The sequence below is a fragment of the Cordyceps javanica genome, chromosome 4, assembly GCF_051103115.1.
Source record: "Cordyceps javanica chromosome 4, complete sequence".
NCBI lineage: Eukaryota > Fungi > Ascomycota > Sordariomycetes > Hypocreales > Cordycipitaceae > Cordyceps > Cordyceps javanica.
The window spans coordinates 3,001,621-3,020,508 of NC_139298.1; the positions used below are offsets into that span (position 1 = coordinate 3,001,621).

Below are 18,888 nucleotides of genomic sequence, written 5' to 3' on the forward strand. Positions count from 1 at the left end.
ACCGTGTCAAATAGGAGACTTTCTCTCCGGAAATGTTTGAGTTTATCGTGAGTGTAGGTCACAGCCGTTCTGGAGACGAAAGCCGTCGCCTGGTCTGACGTGACCGCAGATGGAAATTCAGGACCCTTCGAGTGAAACACGATGAACGTTACAAAAGTAATTACAGCTATCAATCTATCAATATATACCATTGAATGTGAACTGAATACCAAAAGTTGGCAGAAAGCCTACTTTGAAGGTTCGCGAACCGCTCGCCGTTGGGGATATTGCTGATGTTACGCTGACAACTCGCCCGAGTCTCAAAAGAGACATGACTCAGTATTATTGCGGGGCGAACTCATGGAAACTCCAGCCGTTTGTCTGACAGAAAGGAAAAGCAATGAATAGGACGAAGTTTACCCTAATTCATACTCTCCTCTAGACCCAGTCTCAATTCGCCCCCCTTGATGTGGTAACCGTTGAGAAAATGTAGCCTACACGGCCTCAGTACAGGTTTGATCTTGGGCACGGGGAAATCTTATCTAATGTTTGGCAACGTATTGAATTAATTGTAATTGGCCTACCAATCCAATCAGTAGCATTGCAGGTGGAAACGTTGGGCGGTTGAATGACGACCTGGGGACACCCGTGCTGGCAAGGGCGTGTCATCCCGTCTTGGCTGAATGATAGTAACCCCTATCCTTTCAGAAAGAGGATTGAAGGTGGTTTGAGATCGAAGCAGCACACCATGATCTCATTAGCGCGGCTCTTACTCACGACGAGATGTTCTCGGGATACTTTTGCGGCCATCAGCAGCGCCCGGCACACTCAAGCTATACGTGGTGAGATCATGAGTAACTGTTATCGTATATATTAGGGAACAAGCTGCCAGAGAATGATGTTGACAGCTTGGTCCTGCAGTGTTTTCCAGCGCTGGCCTTCTGGCCGCTGCGTCCGCGCATGGCGCGGGAGGCATTGCAAATCGCCTTGGGGCTCCCGTAGTCAGGTGGCTTCATGTCCAAGCATTTGACATGGAAATTCTCCGTGCTGGTAAGAATACGTGAGAAGGCGTCTGAAAAGAAAGATCAGCGTAAGGCTGTCATCATATTTGAATGCGCATATTACAGGAGACTCAATGACACGTCATTTCAGGCAGGGGATCCTGGCACCCTGGTGGGAAGCTATATTTTGCTGGTCTTCCTTTGGCTATAAGATTAAAAGGGGCCAAACAATTAGGCCTTTCGGAGGATCCGTACAGCTCAGAGAACTCTGATAGCTCCATGTTGTCTCATATTTGGGGAAGGAGGGGGGGGGGGGTATGACCCCGCAATCAGTTCGATATTATCGCGTTGCTGCGTGATGGCAAAAGGAGGGTGTCAAACCAAGTGATGAGGTATTTGGCAATACACGGTTCAGCAGGTAGCCTTCCTTTGGCCCTCCCAGCTCCTTGATTAAAGCTGATGCGGACAGCAAAACGGACAAAGCATAACGTCTGGCACTCTATGTCTGCTGAATAGCAGGCAGGCGACACGCAAGATTGATTGTGATGTAGTAGGTTTGTTATTTCAAGACCAAAGTGTCCAGAAGAGTGATTCGGTGCGTATCCGTCACCTTGCCCATGATGCTCGCACCGATCAGAGCCAACTGTCCGCGGCGGACTCCGCCTTAGCTGCTCTAGCCAAGGGCTCTGCCGGCTGGATCAGCTATGATGGGGGAATTTAAATCGATAGCGCCGTCTGAGCTGTGGGTTCTACCCTGACTCGATTTTTCGCCGATCAAAGTGAGCCGGTTGATACAGCCGAAGGCGGGAGGGGAAGAATCATGTTAGAACCGATTCCCCGGCCTCAATGACGATATTAGGGGGGATATTTTCTTATACTCAAGGAGGCGAACCTTGAACGCTCAAAAATAGCAAATTGCTAGAATCCAAATTCGTCGGTATTGTAAGGATATGGAAGAATGCCGACTCCGTGATACAATTCCTTTTAGGGCCAGTGTCAGCCGTCTTCGCTGAAGCAAGTGAGGCTGCAGGTGAAGGACATAATAGTACTTTTTTGGGGGGTGGGGAACTGCTATAAGTAGGAGTGAGTACCCAATTAATCACAGCTAGACCTCAGACTTCGGGTTTGTCATTTTTGATGAGGATTATCTTACTTCTTTAGGCTGGAAGTGTTGGTGGTCTGTGTCGCCAGCTTTCGGTGACATGTCGCAGCCTGCAAATAGGCTCACGATCGCCGACGGATCGCCTCAAGACAAATTCAGTAACTGGATAAATGATGACACAAAAGAAACAATTTCATCAGTCTGAGGCGACGGATTCCAAAGAATCTCTTATGTTGCGGCGCATCACAGTGCTGTATTTGGCCGTGACCAACGAGAGACAGTTGATATGGGCCATCGAGCCATCATTTCCAGCCTCGGGGCAGATGTAGTGAGCGCGCAGACAACGTGAGAGCAATCATCTTCGAAGAAGTACCGTTTGGCTCAGTAGAAGTGTCTTATCAGCCAACGCTTGTAATTGTGCGCGCAACACGACGCAAGAATACGCGCACACGCATGTTGAAGTATCCAAGGGCAGATTGGGAGACTGAGGGCTTGACCCCGGGATATCACGTTCGGTAACGTTTGCCGTCCTTGGGTCATTACTATCCTGGGGCAAATAGTGAACTTCTTGTGCATCTCGTCCCCCCACTGGCCCGTGGCATCAGCGTGGTATGATATGTGATGGCTCGAGATGTCGAATATCCGTCCATTTCCATTTCTTGGCAACAGAGGTAGAATCTCTGGCTAGCGAATCATCGAAATCCAGCTTCCTGTGCTCAAATTACCAGAATTATTAGCCAGGGACAAGCTACAAAGAGAAGAAGAGCGAGCATGAGTGTGGGATGACTACGCTGCTGTGGATTGCTCTGAGGAGGCTTGCTCTCCCCCCTCAGCTGGCCGAGTCTCATAGACCAACCTTGCTCAACTTTACACATGCGATCGGCACCCAGACCGGGACATTACTTAGCCTGCCAACTCTCCATGAGCGAGCTGATCTTGCCAGGCGCGTTGCGGGATCATGCCAGTGCCGAGTCTGAGGCAAAAGAGAAGGGCATTCGGTATATGTTGGATGAAGCCACATAATCACTGCGACCGGCGATGCATTTTGCCCGTAATCTCTGTCTCAAGTGTATGCACGTTGCGTTGCGTACCTCGGCCGCGACCAGAGTTACATGCCCCCATCGTGAACCGTTCGGCCTGGCCCAACGACGAAGGCTGGTAAAGCTATTTTCGGGCCCGCGAGTGTCGACAGGGTACTGGCCGCCTCTCCAAAGCGCCAACATGTTTCGATACACCACAATGGACCTGGCGTAGTAGGAGAAGGTGGAGTCGATTGACGAGCTTCGTGGTAGTTGTAATACGCGCAAGCTCGGAAAATTTCCGCTCTTGTGTTGCCGAACTGGGTGGCGAGCACAAAGAGCATCTCGAGGATTGATTCGCCAAAGTGAAGCTCCGGGCAGACAGCGTACACGCTCTGGCCCATGGGAGAGCGTTCCTGTACTCGAGGCTGAGCGTCCAACTGGGTTGCATTCCCCGGACGATTGAAAATTTGACGCGGGCCGGCTCGCTGATACGGCGCTCCAAAACGAAGCCGCGAATTCCAACTGCCGACCTCTTCTTTGAGCGCAACAGGATAGGGAGATGCAAGGCACGAGGTGGAAACGTGCGAACACATCATATTTGCGTCATGACAGCCAGCCCGACCGAGTACGCAAGCTTGCAAGACTGACTCCCTGGCAATTATCAGGGCATGGCGCGCCGCGGAATATCGAACGGGTTGGTCGAGGCTAACTTGCGACGTTGGGTACCAATCTCGATATGCTCAGTTTCACTCCAAAGTCTCGGAAGCATTGAAAGTCCGCGCAAAACAAAATGCATATAACTACTGACACGGAATTAAATGAGCCTGGATCGCCGAAGCTCAAGGCACACACTAGCTGCTCCAAAAGGACTTGACACGAAGGGCCTAACCCCCGGTACGCAGTGTCTGATCAAATAATCTACTACTAGACGCAGCATTAGGGACATTGCCAAATTATTTGACAAAGATCCAACTGTTTGGTCTACGGAAAAGAGTCCTTGCATATGTGATGCGCGAGCATTTCGTCTGCTCCGATTCAGGTTGAGGAGGTTTCTGAGCAAGAAACAGCCTGAAGACGGCTAAACGCAAAATGAGGAGCGTTGCTCACGCTTTGTGATGATAAGTATAGGAGACTGGAGAAAACATTATATTAGGAGTCACTCTGCTGTAAAGATCGTAATGCAAACAATGAGATATTGTCATCTCGACATTGCTTTTTCCCCCGCTCGTCAACTCGCATTTGCTGAGTCGCGATATATGTCCGCTCGCAGCCCAATATCTTTTGCGTGTCTTCTTTTCGTTGGCTGGGGCCGCGTTGCCACTACTCGGGTTTCCGGCCAACCATCAGGTACATGGGGGTAAACAAGTTCTCGCGCGCGCCAGCCACCAGGCAGTCGGCAGCGTGGGCGAGACTGTCGGCCGTCTTCTTGGTCCCCGCCGGCGCGAGCCGCAGGGTCTCCATAAGCCCGGCCAGGTTGTGGGCGATGGTGCGTCCCCAGCTGGTCATGCGCACGATTGTGAAGATGTCGCCCACCGACTGGATGTACTTGAGCTCGCCAGACAGAGGCCAGTACCAGGGAGAGTAATCGGGGTACCGTGACAAGTCCTCGTGCCGTAGCAGCTCGAAGCCGGCCGCCTTCATGGCGTCTAGCGCTTCGGAGACTTTGCACATGTTGGAAATTCCGTCACCCTGTTCGATTCCTAGGCGGATCTCACGATGTCTGAGGTTATCGTTGTCGTATTCATCCGTCATCAGCCATTCGTATACGCCAAAAGTGCCACCAGGCTTGAGGACGCGGAAGATTTCGCTATAGATGCCCTCAAGACTAGGGGCATGCACAGTTGCTTCGATGGCATAGACGGCGTCAAATGTGTTATCCGGAAACGACATTTGCTGCAAAGGACTTGTCAGTTTTGGTCACAAAAGGGGGAATGTAGTTTTTTCTTACCATGAAGTCGCCCTTGACGAAGTTGACCTGATTCGCGAGGCCTTGCCTGGCAGCGTAGCGCGTGCCGCGCTGGATTTGATAGTCATTGTTGTTCAGGCCAGTAATGTTTGCCCCTGTAAACTTGGCAATCTCGAGTGCAGGGCCGCCGACGCCACAGCCAACATCTAGAACCTTCATTCCTTTTTGTATGTTGATACTGTGAGCTAGGTAATGCTCATGGCGAGCAATGGCTTGGCGGAATGCTTCCCCATAGGCAAAGCGACAGAAGTGGAAAGATTGGCCCCAGCCATACTCGTAAAGGTCGGTCGCAAGGTTATAGTAACTGGACAGTTAGATGGATTTTCATTGTTGGAGTGGATAAGAAACTTACTGTCTTGTCAGAGTTGCATACTCGGCGGTTCGTTCCTACATTGCGGTCAGTATACTTCTTCATCCTTGACCAGCAGCATCGCAGCAAGCTCGGAATAATTCTCTTTCGCCAAGTCAAGATTCGTTGTTGATAAGACGTACTGCTCGCTGTTCGGCGGTCTCGTTGACGGCCGTCTTGTTATCCCAGTGCTTGAAGTACTCGTTGACGGCCAGCTGCTTCGCTTCCCCGCCCTTGGAGAACATGGCAGAAATGCCGCCCTTGGCATCAGCCGAGCTTCCATGCATGGCCTTGGTGAAGGCTGCATCACGGCTGTGGTCTTCACGTTCGAGGTTGTTGATAGTGGACATGGTCAGCGGCTGTGTTGAGAAGTTGATGGAAACTGATGCAAATGAAGAGAGAGGAGTGCGGAAAGCGCTGTTTTTTAATCTTGGCGTCCCAAGAGGATCACGAGCCCCTTTCTGTCCATTCCATCAGGCTGTGCTACTCAGTGCTCTACCCATTATTGGATACCCAAATGGCTTTCAAGGGGTACATTGATGTCGTCAAATGCGCATCAGTCCGCCATATTCCAGCCAGTAATCTGGTTTCCCGGACCTCTCGGCTTGGTACCCACATAATTATTCGAGACAGAATCTGTCTTTACTTAGCGGGCGAATAAACATTTGTAAAATCAGCCACATCACTCTGTAGTTGATCAAATAGAAGTGTGGAATACGATAATTGAGTGGAGTTTGCGGGAATGATCTTTGGCTCAGCCCGTTGGTCCTCCACTCGAATGCATTGCTGCGAATGCGAATACGAATACTTTGTCATAGCATCAAATCTGTGCGGCGGCTTGCCACAGACTGTTATTTTGACTAGGATTTCCTTGTTTGACTCGCTGTTCCAAGCGCTTCAGCCTGATTCATGCTGATTGGTTTGTTTGAGTATTCAAGGTGTGACGAACCACAACTCCTAGACAAAGAACTGTGTCTTAGATCTCTCCTTCTTAGTAGTACGAGTACGGTTTTGCGCCTCTTCGCTTAACAAATACTGCTACTGATATAAAATGGTGCCCTGAGAAATTACTGACAAGGATCAGCTACCCCTCGCACAATGTTGTTTAGAGTTTCTTCATCAACGACGACGTGTCAAGTGTTGCATCGCGGTGCGTCGGCCTGACGCAGGGGGAGGAAGCCAAAGAGCCTGTCTCGTCGCCGCCAAGTAAATCGACCAGAGGAACTCGAGAAGCTGACGCTCAACGCATTCTCCATGGAAAGTGACAGTAAATTCTCCATCTTTCTGCTCAATTATTTCCAAAGGGAATTGTTTTGGTGCTTCTTATCCCCTCTGGCCGGCTAGGCTTCTCGGCGCGGGTTTTCTCGACATCACCTCACAGATTATCATACTAACAGCGAAGGAGATCATTATTATAGTACTTTTTCTGCATATGCTCCCGAGGTATTACCTACTGCCATCGCCCTACTGATGATAGAATTGCTGCCAGGCCTGGTAAGGGCCGTGTGCCTCACGAAAGGTTCCAGCTAATACCAGCCGCTAAACCAACTACAATGCTACTGCTCGTGGAACGACTCTCGGATGTACTGTACAACTAGCAATTAAACGGACTGGAAGAATTTATTTTACGGTGGCGCGCCTTACATTTGATTCAAATACGTGTTTCAAAATCAAGAGAGATGTTTAGATGCCCAGAATACTATCAACGCAGAATTACGAAGGGAAACCGGGATCACTACCTCCCGCGACACCGGAGGCGGAGCGGCCAAGTCACATCAAGAAGGAGTCACACCAAACAGTCACACCAAACAGTCACACCAAGCAAGCAGTCGCACCAAGCATTCACAAACTTTTAAATACCCTTTCAGCATTGCAAACTTCGTAAATGCTCAAGTTTCTTCGCAATGCCAACAACTACTCTTTCCAGGCAAGAGTTTAGCCGCGTCCAATTCGAGTCTCTACTCAAACGGCGCTTCTTCTTCACCGAAGCATTCGAAATTTATCGAACCGCACCCAACTACAAGGGCGACAATCGTGGTCTTTTCGACTATGGACCCCCAGGATGTGCGCTCCTGACCAACATCGTCAACGAGTGGCGGAGGCACTTTGTCATTGAAGAGAATATGCTGGAGCTCGACTGCACGGCCATTACACCGGAGGCTGTACTAAAGACCAGCGGACACGTCGACCGATTCGCCGATTGGATGTGTAGAGATCCCGTCAAGGGCGAATTCCTCCGAGCTGATCATCTCATCGAAACTGTGCTGCAGACCCGCATTGCCAACAGTGAAAAGGTTTCGTCTGATCCAAAGAGCAACACTCTGCAACTTGATGAATCGACCATTCACCAATACAAAGAGATTTTAGCCAAGGTAAAGGGGTTTCAGTACCCATGTACAACGGTCAGGATATTAATATTACGATACTAGATTGACAATTATGACGGACCTGAACTTGGAAAATTTATTAAGGAGCTTGATATCAGAAACCCCGACGGAAACGGAGCCGTCGAAGAGCCAACGGCATTCAACTTGATGTTCAAGTCGTCCATCGGCCCCAGCTCGGCTGCACCCGTCTTCTTCAGACCTGAGACAGCCCAGGGACAGTTTCTGAATTTCCGCAAACTACTCGAATACTGCCAGGGCTCTATGCCTTTCGCATCGGCCTGTATCGGAAAATCGTATCGCAACGAGATTTCGCCTCGGTCTGGCCTGCTCCGGGTGCGAGAGTTCCTCATGGCTGAGGTTGAGCACTTTGTTGACCCAGATGGCGACAAATCCCACGAGCGCTTTCCGGAGGTTCAGGAAATCCGATTGCCGTTTCTGAGCAAGGAGACGCAGATGTCTGGAAAAACTACGATAGAGACTGCCTCGATTGGTGGTGCTGTGAGGCGCAAGCTCGTTGACAACGAGACACTCGGCTACTTCCTCGCACGCATCTACCTCTTCCTCATCAAACTGGGCGCGGATCCCGAAAAAGTACGCTTCAGGCAGCACATGGATAACGAAATGGCCCACTACGCCTGCGACTGCTGGGATGCGGAACTGCTCACTAGCTACGGATGGATAGAGTGCGTCGGCTGCGCGGATCGGAGCGCTTACGACTTGACTGTGCATTCCAAGGAGACGGGCACGCCACTCACGGTCAAGGAAAATCTTTCGGAGCCACGCGAAATAACATTGTGGAGAGCTTCGCTGGAAAAAAGGCTTCTGGGCCCTCGTTTCAAAAAGGATGCCAAAAAGATCGAGGCTGCTGTCCAAGCACTCGATCAGGAGACGTTGGAGACGCTGGCCGCTCAAATGGCCAAGACGGGAGTAATTCACGTCCTTACTGGGGAGCCGCTCTCTGACGGGAAGATAGTCGTAGAGCTGTCGGCGGAGATTTGCTCCATTGAGAAAATCACCCGCATTGAAAACACACGTGAATATACGCCAAACGTGATCGAGCCGTCATTCGGAATCGGTCGGATTCTCTATTGCATCCTCGAGCACGTGTATTGGTATCGACCCCAAGATACTGCGAGAGAGGTTTGTCCAGTTGGCCACTCCATTCCCGCCTACATCACTAACTAGCTCAAGGTCCTGTCACTGCCGATTCTCACAGCCCCAACAAAGGTGCTCATAGTGCCACTGTCTAACCATCAAAGCTTCAAGCCCGTGATCAAGTCCCTTGCTGGTCGATTCCGCTCCATGGGAATTACCAGTACCGTGGATGCTTCCAGTGTTTCCATCGGTAAACGATATTCCAGGAACGACGAGCTTGGTACACCGCTAGGCATCACCGTCGATTTTGACACAGTCAAGGATGGCTCCATCACGCTGAGGGAGCGTGATTCTACATTGCAGGTCCGGGGATCCGAGGATGAAATTGTTGAAGCGGTCAAGAACTTGGTGTCTGGATCCGAATCGTGGGAGGAAGTTTCGCGGCGATTATCAGCTTTCACGGGACAGGCTCAGGAGGAGTAATGCTGGGTCATTCTAGTCGGGGATTCAACGTATTCTCACAGTGGCGGAACGGTCTTGGACTTCGAAGCAGTCGTGTAAGAAGTATTCCAGAATAGGCCACGAGTGTGAATTCAAGTTAATCATGGACAAATGGCGGAACATTGCAGACGCACGGTAGGTGCATTTGTCTCATTGAAGTAAATCCTTCACTGGTTTCTTGACAGGGTAGACAAGCAGTATCAGCTCAGTTCGACATGTCCGGTCCTTCAGATTTATACACACTTTCCCTCGATGGTATGTAAGCACCATTTTAGACTGAACGGGCGGTCTCGGTGCGTCTTTACGTCTCAGCTAAAGCCAACTGGGGTTCGACCAAGGCGACTCTCTTGGAGGTGTGGTTACACTACGCAATACCTAGTTCAAACGATAAAATGAAGAATACAACAGGGATGAAGGAAAAAGAGGCGCTGAAAACCTTTTATCGCTTTCTATTCTACTTAGCATTGTATGGTACCACCTCTAAAGAAACTGATTTGGTGAGGTAGCAACATCTACTTGGTGAGTGGTCGCACGCAGTATACAGGAGCAAGGCACATTTAGACGTGTTTGCCTATTTTTAACAGCCTCTTGGAACTTGGCATTAAATCCTTTAGAAAAAAAACAATACATGTCTCAAACCAGATTTTAGGTTTCTGGCCCAATACACTATTTCGTGTTTAAATTTACAAACCCCAGACAATTTACTTATAGAGCATGTGGGGTGCGCGTCGTGGTTGCTGGGCGAGTCGCGCTGCAGGCCACCTCAACGCGTCCTACTTTGTTTCCACCTACGCCAGCTAGCTTGATCAATTAAGTCTTGTCATGGCATCTATCCATATATTGACTTGAATCTGGCCAAACATCCTCTCTCGGTGCACGATCATGATTGGCAATAACCATGCCGCTTCAAAAATCATATTCCGACAGTCGAGGAATAGCGAAGGCAAGTCCAGGTCTCTCCAACGCCGCTCGCCTCCACTCCTTCTGACCGTGATGCTCAGCAGTATAATCGGTCCCCATGGCAAAGATCACATAGCCACCCGAATGGATACCATACTCCGAAGCCTAAACCGCCGATTCCCGCCTCGGAAGCCACGAAAACAAAACTCAGCAAGTTTCGATACGAGGCTCAGGCCGACGACGACTTACTGCAACCTGGCGATGGTGCCGACCAGCCTCAATCCAGACCCGACCTGGCGGACCTGGCAACACCTGTGACGAGATTGAACTGGCGCGATTTGGAGCCACTAGCCAATGCAGAAGACACTGACAAGGACGCGTCTCCCAATGACCGCATTCTCTGGGACAACAAGCAAAGTGGCAGCTATGGTTCTGGCTTGTCGCCAATGCTCGGCCGCAAGGGCAAGAAACGAGCGAGAAGTTCGTCTCCGACCTCATCCCCGGCTGCCGAAAAGCAGACTGCTCCTGCCGTCAACATCAAGAGGTTGACGAAAGCCTTGCGCTCCCCGCATCCCGACCCGACTCTGGAGCTATGGGACAGGTTCTCCCTGGCCAGCCCTGCCAGTCAAAAGACTCCGATTGCCCATCCAGCGCTCGCGCAGCTCATGGTCTCTTCCTCTCCGCAACCAAATAAGCAGCTCGCCTCTCAATCAGGAAGCATCAACATGCGTCGTGCTGTCAGCTGTGGACTAAACTGGCCCAAGCGAAGAAAGCTCGAAAAGTCCAAATCAAGCCAGCTGGGCAAAGGCCAACGGGATCTTGAAGCAGCATCCAAATCGTCCCTTGTGTCTGCACTTCTGAGCACAGTCACAAGCAGTATGCAGGAGCATGGATCTGATGATGCCAGTCATCCCGTCGAATCGCCCTCACCTAAGAAGAGACACCAGTTGTCAGCAGGGGCAACGTCCACGTATATCCCTTGCAAAGCAAATGGTAAAGAAGCTCCCGCAGGTTCTTCAGATTATGGTGATGATGAGTTTGATGATGATGCACTCATGGAGCTCGAATTAAACACTACTACCGCCCCCGCAACCCAAGAAACTCCCATCAAGCCTAGAGTGGGCAAACCGGCCACTGCGATTCCGGCGAACCCAGTATCGGATGACTTTGACGATATGGATGATGAGTTGTTCGATAATGAAGAGCTGATCCGGCTATCTCAAAAACCCATGACGAAATCTCATCGACCCAAGCGCGAGGCTACCACTCAAAAACCAGCGCTAGCAGATCTCGACGACGAATTCGACGATGATTTTGCAGACGATATAGATTTTGAGGCTGTTGAGCTAGCGGCAACGCAATCACTCCAGCAAGCCAAATCTGATGCTGGCGTAAGTACAGCACGTCCCCTTAATCTCGCATAGCACTAAGTGGAAGAGTAGCCTGTCAAGAAGGGCAAGACTATACAACGATATTTAATTACCAACGTACTCGATGGAGAATACATCGACCAGTACAACATTACCCGACCCGAGAAGGTAAATATTGCCATGCATGCGTCGAGTATTGCCGCTAACGATGGTAGATACTTTTGATTATGGCAGACAACTCCAAAATTACACGGCAAGTTCATCTTCGTGGCGCCTGGTACGACACGCCTGCGCACGCTAAATCCTACGTACATGTCATTGGCAAGTTCTCTCTCAAAGGGCAATGCATTGTGGATGACGCCCAAAATTTACTCATTCTTCACCCCGATCAGCTCGTCTCTGCTACCGTGGTTGCCGACTCGTTCGGTTGCATGCGACGTGCCGTTCTGCAGGATCGCGTCAAAGCAACTAGTGAGGCATCTGCACCCCTGGTATACGGAACGATGCTTCACGAAATCTTTCAAGACGCTTTACTTGCGAATAGATGGGATCTTCCTTTCCTTGCTCAGTTAATTGAGAAAATCACGGAGAAGCATGTTGAAGAACTGTACACTATCAAGGTCGGCCTCCCTAGTGCGCGCGAGCACCTACAGTCCAAAATGATGGAACTGAGCTACTGGGCCAAGTCGTTTGTTTCTTCGCAACCCAATGTAAGCGTGTTTGTGCGACCAATAAATTTCTTCTGCTAACATGTAGTAGAATGATGCCGTTGTGGAGGACCGAAACGGCAAAAAGGCCACAATGGCTGTCACGAAATTACTCGACGTCGAGGAGCATGTCTGGTCGCCAATGTACGGCCTGAAAGGCAACATTGACGCAACTGTTGAAGTGAACATGACTGATGGCAAGCATTCACGAACACTAACGGTCCCATTTGAGGTCAAGACGGGTCGGAATGCTAGCAGCAGCCACATGGCGCAGACCGCTCTCTATACCTTGTTACTTTCTGACCGCTATGATATCGATATTGCCTATGGTGTTCTTTACTACATGGAGACTTCAAAGACGATGAGAATACCCGCTGTCCGACATGAGCTCCGTCACATGATTATGCAAAGAAACCAGCTTGCTTGTTACATTCGCGAACGCAGTGTTCAGCTGCCACCAATGCTCAAAAGCAAGCATATGTGCGGCCGGTGCTACGCAAAGCCATCCTGCTTTATATATCATCGTCTGGCAGATAATGGTGACGGCGACTCCAGCGGAATGGACGAAAAGTTTGATGAGCTTGTTAAGCATCTCACCCCACGGCATCAGGACTTTTTTGTCAAGTGGGAGAATCTACTTACCATGGAGGAGAAAGAGAGCCAAAAGACGAAGCGAGAGCTATGGACAATGACAAGCAATGAGCGAGAGAAGAAATCGCGATGTTTTGCTGATGTCATTATCGAAGAAGGGTCAGCTTCAGTGGACTCTGACACACCACGCATCAATCGTTTCCACTACACGTTCATCAAAAGGAACCCTCAGCCTGGTTTCTCTTTTCTAGAATCAGAAATTGGTGTCGGCGAGCCGATTGTGGTGTCTGATGAGGAGGGCCATTTCGCTCTGGCCATTGGCTACGTCACGGCATCACGCAAGCAAAGAATCAGCGTCGCCGTTGACAGGAGACTCCACAACAGTCGGATTCGTCAGCCTGGTTTCGATGAACTCGATAATCAAGTATTTGCCAGCATCATGGAAGTCGCCCCAGAGGGCGCTTCAGCTGAGCAGAGTCAAGGTCGAATCAAAGAAGCTCCGATCCGATATCGCCTTGACCAAGACGAATTCAGCAACGGGATGGCAACTGTAAGGAATAACATCGTGCAAATCATGAGCAATCAGTTTCCTGAAACAAAACGCATCCGAGAGCTTATTGTCGACCTCGAAGCACCTCGTTTTAAATACATTCCGACACAGTACACCATCTCTGAGCAAGAAAGCCTGAACGTTGACCAGAAGAAGGCAATTGAAAAGGTCATGAGTGCCCAGGACTACGCCTTGGTCTTGGGTATGCCAGGAACAGGCAAGACCACAACTATTGCACATATTATTCGAGCTCTCACTTCTCAGGGCAAGAGTGTCCTCCTCACATCACACACCCACACTGCCGTTGACAACATTTTGTTGAAGCTCAAATCTGACAAGATAAAAATCCTGCGTCTAGGAGCACCAGCCAAGATCCATCCTGACGTGCAAGGATTTGCCACTCTAGCGGGCCAGCCCATGAAGACTTTTGAGGAAATCAAGCAAGCATGGCATGGTACACCTGTTGTCGCAACAACTTGTCTAGGCATCAATCATCCTGTCTTCCAGGAGCGCGCGTTTGACTACTGCATTGTCGACGAAGCTTCTCAAATTACTCTTCCCATCTGTGCAGGACCAATCCGTATGGCCAAAACATTTGTTCTTGTTGGAGACCACAACCAGCTGCCGCCGGTCGTCAAAAATGAAGCAGCGCGCCAGGGCGGTCTTGACGTGAGCTTGTTCAAGCTGTTGTCAGACAGTCATCCTGATTCGGTTGTCAATCTAGCACATCAATATCGGATGTGTGAAGACATTATGACTCTCAGCAATACATTGATCTACGATGGCAAACTGGTTTGTGGCACAGAACAGTTGAGAGAGAAGAAGCTTCATGTGCCAAACATGAGAGCCCTCGCGCAACGACACCACAGCGCTGCGACCTTGCTTCTGCCTGGGACTCCTCGATCATTCTGCAAGGGTCCCGCGCCTTCCCGATGCTGGTTATATGACCTTTTAGAAAGTGAGGCTCGCGTTCGTTTCGTGAACACGGATACTATTCAACCCATGGCTCGCGAAGAAGCCCATGGGAAACGTATTGTCAACTCGGCGGAAATTCGCATCGTTTCACAATTGGTTGAGAGTCTCCTAACTGTTGGCATTCCCGCGAGTGAAGTCGGTGTCATGACACACTACAGGTCGCAGCTGTTCCTGTTGAAAGACAAATTGAAGGCTTACCCTGGTGTGGAAATGCATACGACTGATCGATTTCAAGGCCGAGATAAAGAGGTCATCGTACTGAGCCTGGTGCGTAGCAACGATGCATGTAACATTGGCGATTTACTCCGCGACTGGAGACGAATCAATGTTGCTTTTACCCGCGCCAAAACTAAGCTACTTGTTATTGGAAGCAAGACCACTTTGAGCGGTAGCAATGTCAACAATAAGGAGAATATGCTCAGTCGTTTCGTTGCGCTGATGGAGCAGCGCGACTGGATCTACAACCTGCCTACCGATGCTCTCGACAGCCATTACTTTGAAGAAATTGGCACCCAGACGACTAGCATCGGCGGTACGCAAGCTGTGTCGCCGCAAAGCCACAAGAAGAAATCTCTAGGGGCCAAGAAGCCAGTGACGGCTGCGCCCGGAAAAGAGAACCAGCGGCCATCGCCCAAAAAGGCGCGCATTGGCGGGAGGGCGCTGCTCAAAGATAAACTGATAACGAGGGACATCCTCAATGAAATGACGAATGGGGCGTATTGAAGCATAGATTACGGTATTTTCGGGTTTCTTTTACTCATGGAGTTTTCTCTACGTTGTGCACTTTTTTTTAGGGATATAACGCTGTTGTTGTTTTTTCTTGCATGAAGTGGGTGAGGATCAACACCTGTATTGGAGTATTCAATTTTGGGCATATATATCTTGCTTTCCCGAGGCATTGATTGGAATAGCAAACTTGATAGTTTATACGTTGCAGTGGATCAGGCAACGACCTTGCTTCGAATCGCTTCTGACATGCTCTTGTGTGATGCATTACTACATGCTGAATTGGTCATCGAATCTGTGTCACTGTCAGCAGCCTGCCTTGCCTTTCGCAATCGTATAGACGATGCTTACCCTTGCTCACCTACGATGAGCTTCGTGTACTTTTCCATCTCCTCCAGCTGCACGATGCAGCCCGTCAGGCTCTGGTTGTAAGAGAAGCGATAAATGTCGCTCCACTTGCGGTGGGTGTCGACCTGGTGCAGCGTCGCCGCCGCCGCCGCAGTTGCCTCCCGCGCCATGATGTCGGCCTCGACGGCGTCGGAGCGGACCAGCAGGGCCTTGCGGGTGGCGGCGGCGCTGGGGAGGTAGCGCGGCACCCTGCGGCGGGCGCGCAGCGCGCCGGCCAGGACGTACAGGTTGGCGAGGACGGTGGCGACGGCGTCGCGGCGGTGCGGCAGCAGCGCCTCGGCGGCGGCGGGGCTGTCGCGGACGCAGCCCGTGTCGTAGCGCAGCGCGGCCTGGCGGACGGCGATGAGGTGCTCGAAGAAGCGCTCGCAGGCCTCGGTGAGCGCGGACCAGGGCAGCGGGTCGAAGCGGCCGCGCAGCCGCGGCTCGTGCCGCGTCAGCACGAGCAGCTGCCGGATGCGGACGAAGCCCTCGCGGAGGCGGCCCTCGAGGAGCTCGGAGCGCCGGACGTCGGCGGCGGTCGGCGCGCCGCCCGCCTCAAAGTAGACGTACGTGGCCGCGACGCTGCGGTACGTGACGCTCATGAAGAAGAGCATCGAGGAGAGCGCGGCGCGCAGCTCGTGGCGCGCGACGAACGGCCACAGCACCCAGTTGACGAGAATGGGCGCCGCCGTGCCGACGAAGAAGGTGACGCCCTGGCAGGCGGTGAAGACGGCGGCGGGTGTGGTGGTGGCAGTCTCCCGGGAGGGGTCGAGCAGGCCGAGCGACACGACCGTGAACGCCAGGCTGCCGACCAGGCCGGACCGCGGGTGGGAGCTCAGCGTGTAGCGGTACAGCATGGGGAGCATGTAGACGGCGGCGAACGCGCCCATGACGTACGGGTTTCCGTTGCCCGCGGCGTAGCCGGCGCCGGCCCATACGGCGCCGAGGACGGCGAGGCACGACCGGTTGACTAGGTCCTGGAGGTTGCCGCCGACGCGGGGATGCATCACGACCCAGCTCATAGCGACGGCCCACCACGCCTCGTACCGATCCCACCACCATTTGCTCTGGTCGAGATACGACGGCACGGAGAGGAGGGAAATCACCAAGCACGCCTTGAGTGCGTATTTGCTTTCCAGTCCTTGTAGCTGATAGAGGCCGCGCCAAACTCGATACCTCACCTTGCTCCTTGCCTTCCCGTCACCCGTGACGGTTCGAACTCCCGAGGTGTTGGACGTCTCCGGCTTCAATTGAGCGTCGCCCGTATCGCTCTCCGCACGTCCTGCGGGCTTGTGCGCTCGAGACTTGATGGTATCCAACAGCCGCGCAATATCGCCAAAGGTGACCTCGTACGAGCCTGCGACCACTCCGCCCCTGTCGTGCCGGATTTGGGCATTGGTTCTATAAACGGCTTTTGATAGAGGGTAGGATGGGAATCTGATATGCGCCCGCTCAGACACATCCTTCATCTCACTCACGTGGCTGAGAAGATTTTGCACAGTGATAGCGGCCTCGTGCACGTGTCGAGCAAAGACAAATAGCTGCACTACTTCAGAGTCGTAGACCGCGGAGTCGGGAAGACTCCCTGACTGTAAGAGTGAAGATTCGACTACATCGAAATCTATCAAAGTCTGTTTGAGGCGGTGTCTCGAGTCTGCAGTGTCAGATGAGACGTCTGTGGGCGGCCCAATGGATTTCCTGTGGCCCGAAATGTCCATCAGCGCGGCGTCACATCTCAGGACGGCCTCGCGCATACAGACAATGAGAGCCCTTGTAGGTGTCGCTAGAGCTCCCATCACATCTCTCACATGTCCGTCATCGCCGTTGTCGCCGTCTTTCTGATTCTTCTCCGCGTTGACGGCCCTGTCATTTTCGGGTCTGACCAGGAGAGTTGATTCAGTGTCCATTGACAAGAGCGCCCGAAACACAGCCTGCATCAGGTTTCGGAGCTCAAGTACATCTTCTGGCCGGAAACGCGTTATGGTGCTATCAATGACCATGTCGCGGTATGCTTCTGATAAGTCGACGAAACTCTTTGACAGCTGTCTCCGAAGTCTTGTATCTCTCGCGTGGGGATTCTTCAATGCTTTCTGCACAAGCTCAAGCGAGCGGTGTAATGTCACTGCAAGTGGCCGCGCGCCTGCATCGGGATAAATCAGAACGTTGATTGTCAGTGTGATTGCTTGGCCGAGCAGAAAGGACAGTGCGTAGTCTCGTAACTTTGGCCACGGTATTGTAGTGCTGTGCGTTTCCGAGAGCGTTGTATAAATTATAGCAATTCCGGCGGTCAGGACTGCCTGGTAAAATCTGATAAAGAATGCGCGAACCCACGCAATGCCAGAGACGAACACTACGAGAAACAGTGCCAGAATTCCGCCGTACCCGGCTCTAGCTGCAAGTGTCGAAGTTGATAAGAGCAACGCAATGACACCCCACGCTATCCCAAACGCAGTACCCAAGATTGTAAATAGGCAGCCGTCAACTTGAGCACCGACGGTTCGCGCAGGATGGTTGAGAATGACGGATACTACCATGATGTAGTATTGGGGGCCTAGCCAGTGACGAATTACGGGCACAAGGCAGAGCACATATGCAATGAAATATGCCAAAAATGCTTTGATCAAGGTGATGCCTGTGTTTGTAGTAGAGACATGTCGAACGACAGTTTTCAGCTCGCGCCACTGAGTCGGTAGGAAATGCTTGATCGTAAGAGGATTGTGCCGATCGAAAGCCGCGGGCAAAGTAGCTTTCAGTGCATCAAGTCCATCCTTTGAAGGTAGACGCGGTGCTTTGAGGAAGACGGCGTCAAAGAACCCGTCGCGTACCTCGCCGACGCCATATGTATTTGCACCATGGTCCTCCTGGCCGGGCAGCAGATTGTTCAGCCTGAGAAGACTGGTGGTGGAGCTTGTTCGAGTTCCAAGACCAGGTGTGCCGCCGCGAAATCCCGGCCTTTTAGGGATTACTGGTGATGCCGGTGGGCATTCTCGCAAGCTGTTGTGCTCCTCTGAGCCCGATGGGTTCGCACGGTCGAGCGGGCTTGGTGAGGTCGTGTTATGGTCACGCTCAGCCAGCTGCTCTCCAATACCATCTTGACAATGTGATACCTTTCTGCTCATTCTAGAAGGACTGCGCCCCTGGCCTGGCAAAGGGAATGGGTCTAGAATTCATGTACGTAACTCATAGTAATACATTCATAGACCATAACGATGGTACTGATTGGGCTAGGGACGATTTAGTGACCACTTTTTCTGAGCCAAGCCGCGAAGAAACTGTTGCA

General features: G+C 51.6%; 4 protein-coding genes across 4 annotated transcripts; 2 read left to right on the forward strand and 2 right to left on the reverse strand.

Annotated features, from left to right (window-relative positions):
• Nucleotides 1-4,424: 4,424 nt before the first annotated feature.
• Nucleotides 4,425-5,769, reverse strand: V2A60_006797 (sterol methyltransferase; the record flags this gene model as incomplete). The annotated part of the gene is made up of 4 exons (XM_083258088.1): nt 4,425-4,997; nt 5,053-5,374; nt 5,423-5,457; nt 5,563-5,769. 4 exons carry the CDS (start codon nt 5,767-5,769, stop codon nt 4,425-4,427), a joined length of 1,137 nt encoding a protein of 378 aa, XP_083114214.1.
• A 1,554-nt stretch (nt 5,770-7,323) lies between these two features.
• V2A60_006798 (uncharacterized protein) lies at nt 7,324-9,384 on the forward strand (the record flags this gene model as incomplete). The annotated part of the gene is made up of 3 exons (XM_083258089.1): nt 7,324-7,791; nt 7,849-8,946; nt 8,998-9,384. The coding sequence occupies 3 exons, from the start codon at nt 7,324-7,326 to the stop codon at nt 9,382-9,384; spliced, it is 1,953 nt and encodes a 650-aa protein (XP_083114215.1).
• A 916-nt stretch (nt 9,385-10,300) lies between these two features.
• On the forward strand, nt 10,301-15,218 carry V2A60_006799 (bifunctional ATP-dependent DNA helicase/ssDNA endodeoxyribonuclease DNA2; the record flags this gene model as incomplete). The annotated part of the gene is made up of 5 exons (XM_083258090.1): nt 10,301-10,345; nt 10,404-11,693; nt 11,745-11,840; nt 11,888-12,382; nt 12,432-15,218. The coding sequence occupies 5 exons, from the start codon at nt 10,301-10,303 to the stop codon at nt 15,216-15,218; spliced, it is 4,713 nt and encodes a 1,570-aa protein (XP_083114216.1).
• Nucleotides 15,219-15,491: 273 nt separating this feature from the next.
• V2A60_006800 (uncharacterized protein) lies at nt 15,492-18,727 on the reverse strand (the record flags this gene model as incomplete). The annotated part of the gene is made up of 2 exons (XM_083258091.1): nt 15,492-15,516; nt 15,573-18,727. 2 exons carry the CDS (start codon nt 18,725-18,727, stop codon nt 15,492-15,494), a joined length of 3,180 nt encoding a protein of 1,059 aa, XP_083114217.1.
• Nucleotides 18,728-18,888: the final 161 nt, after the last annotated feature.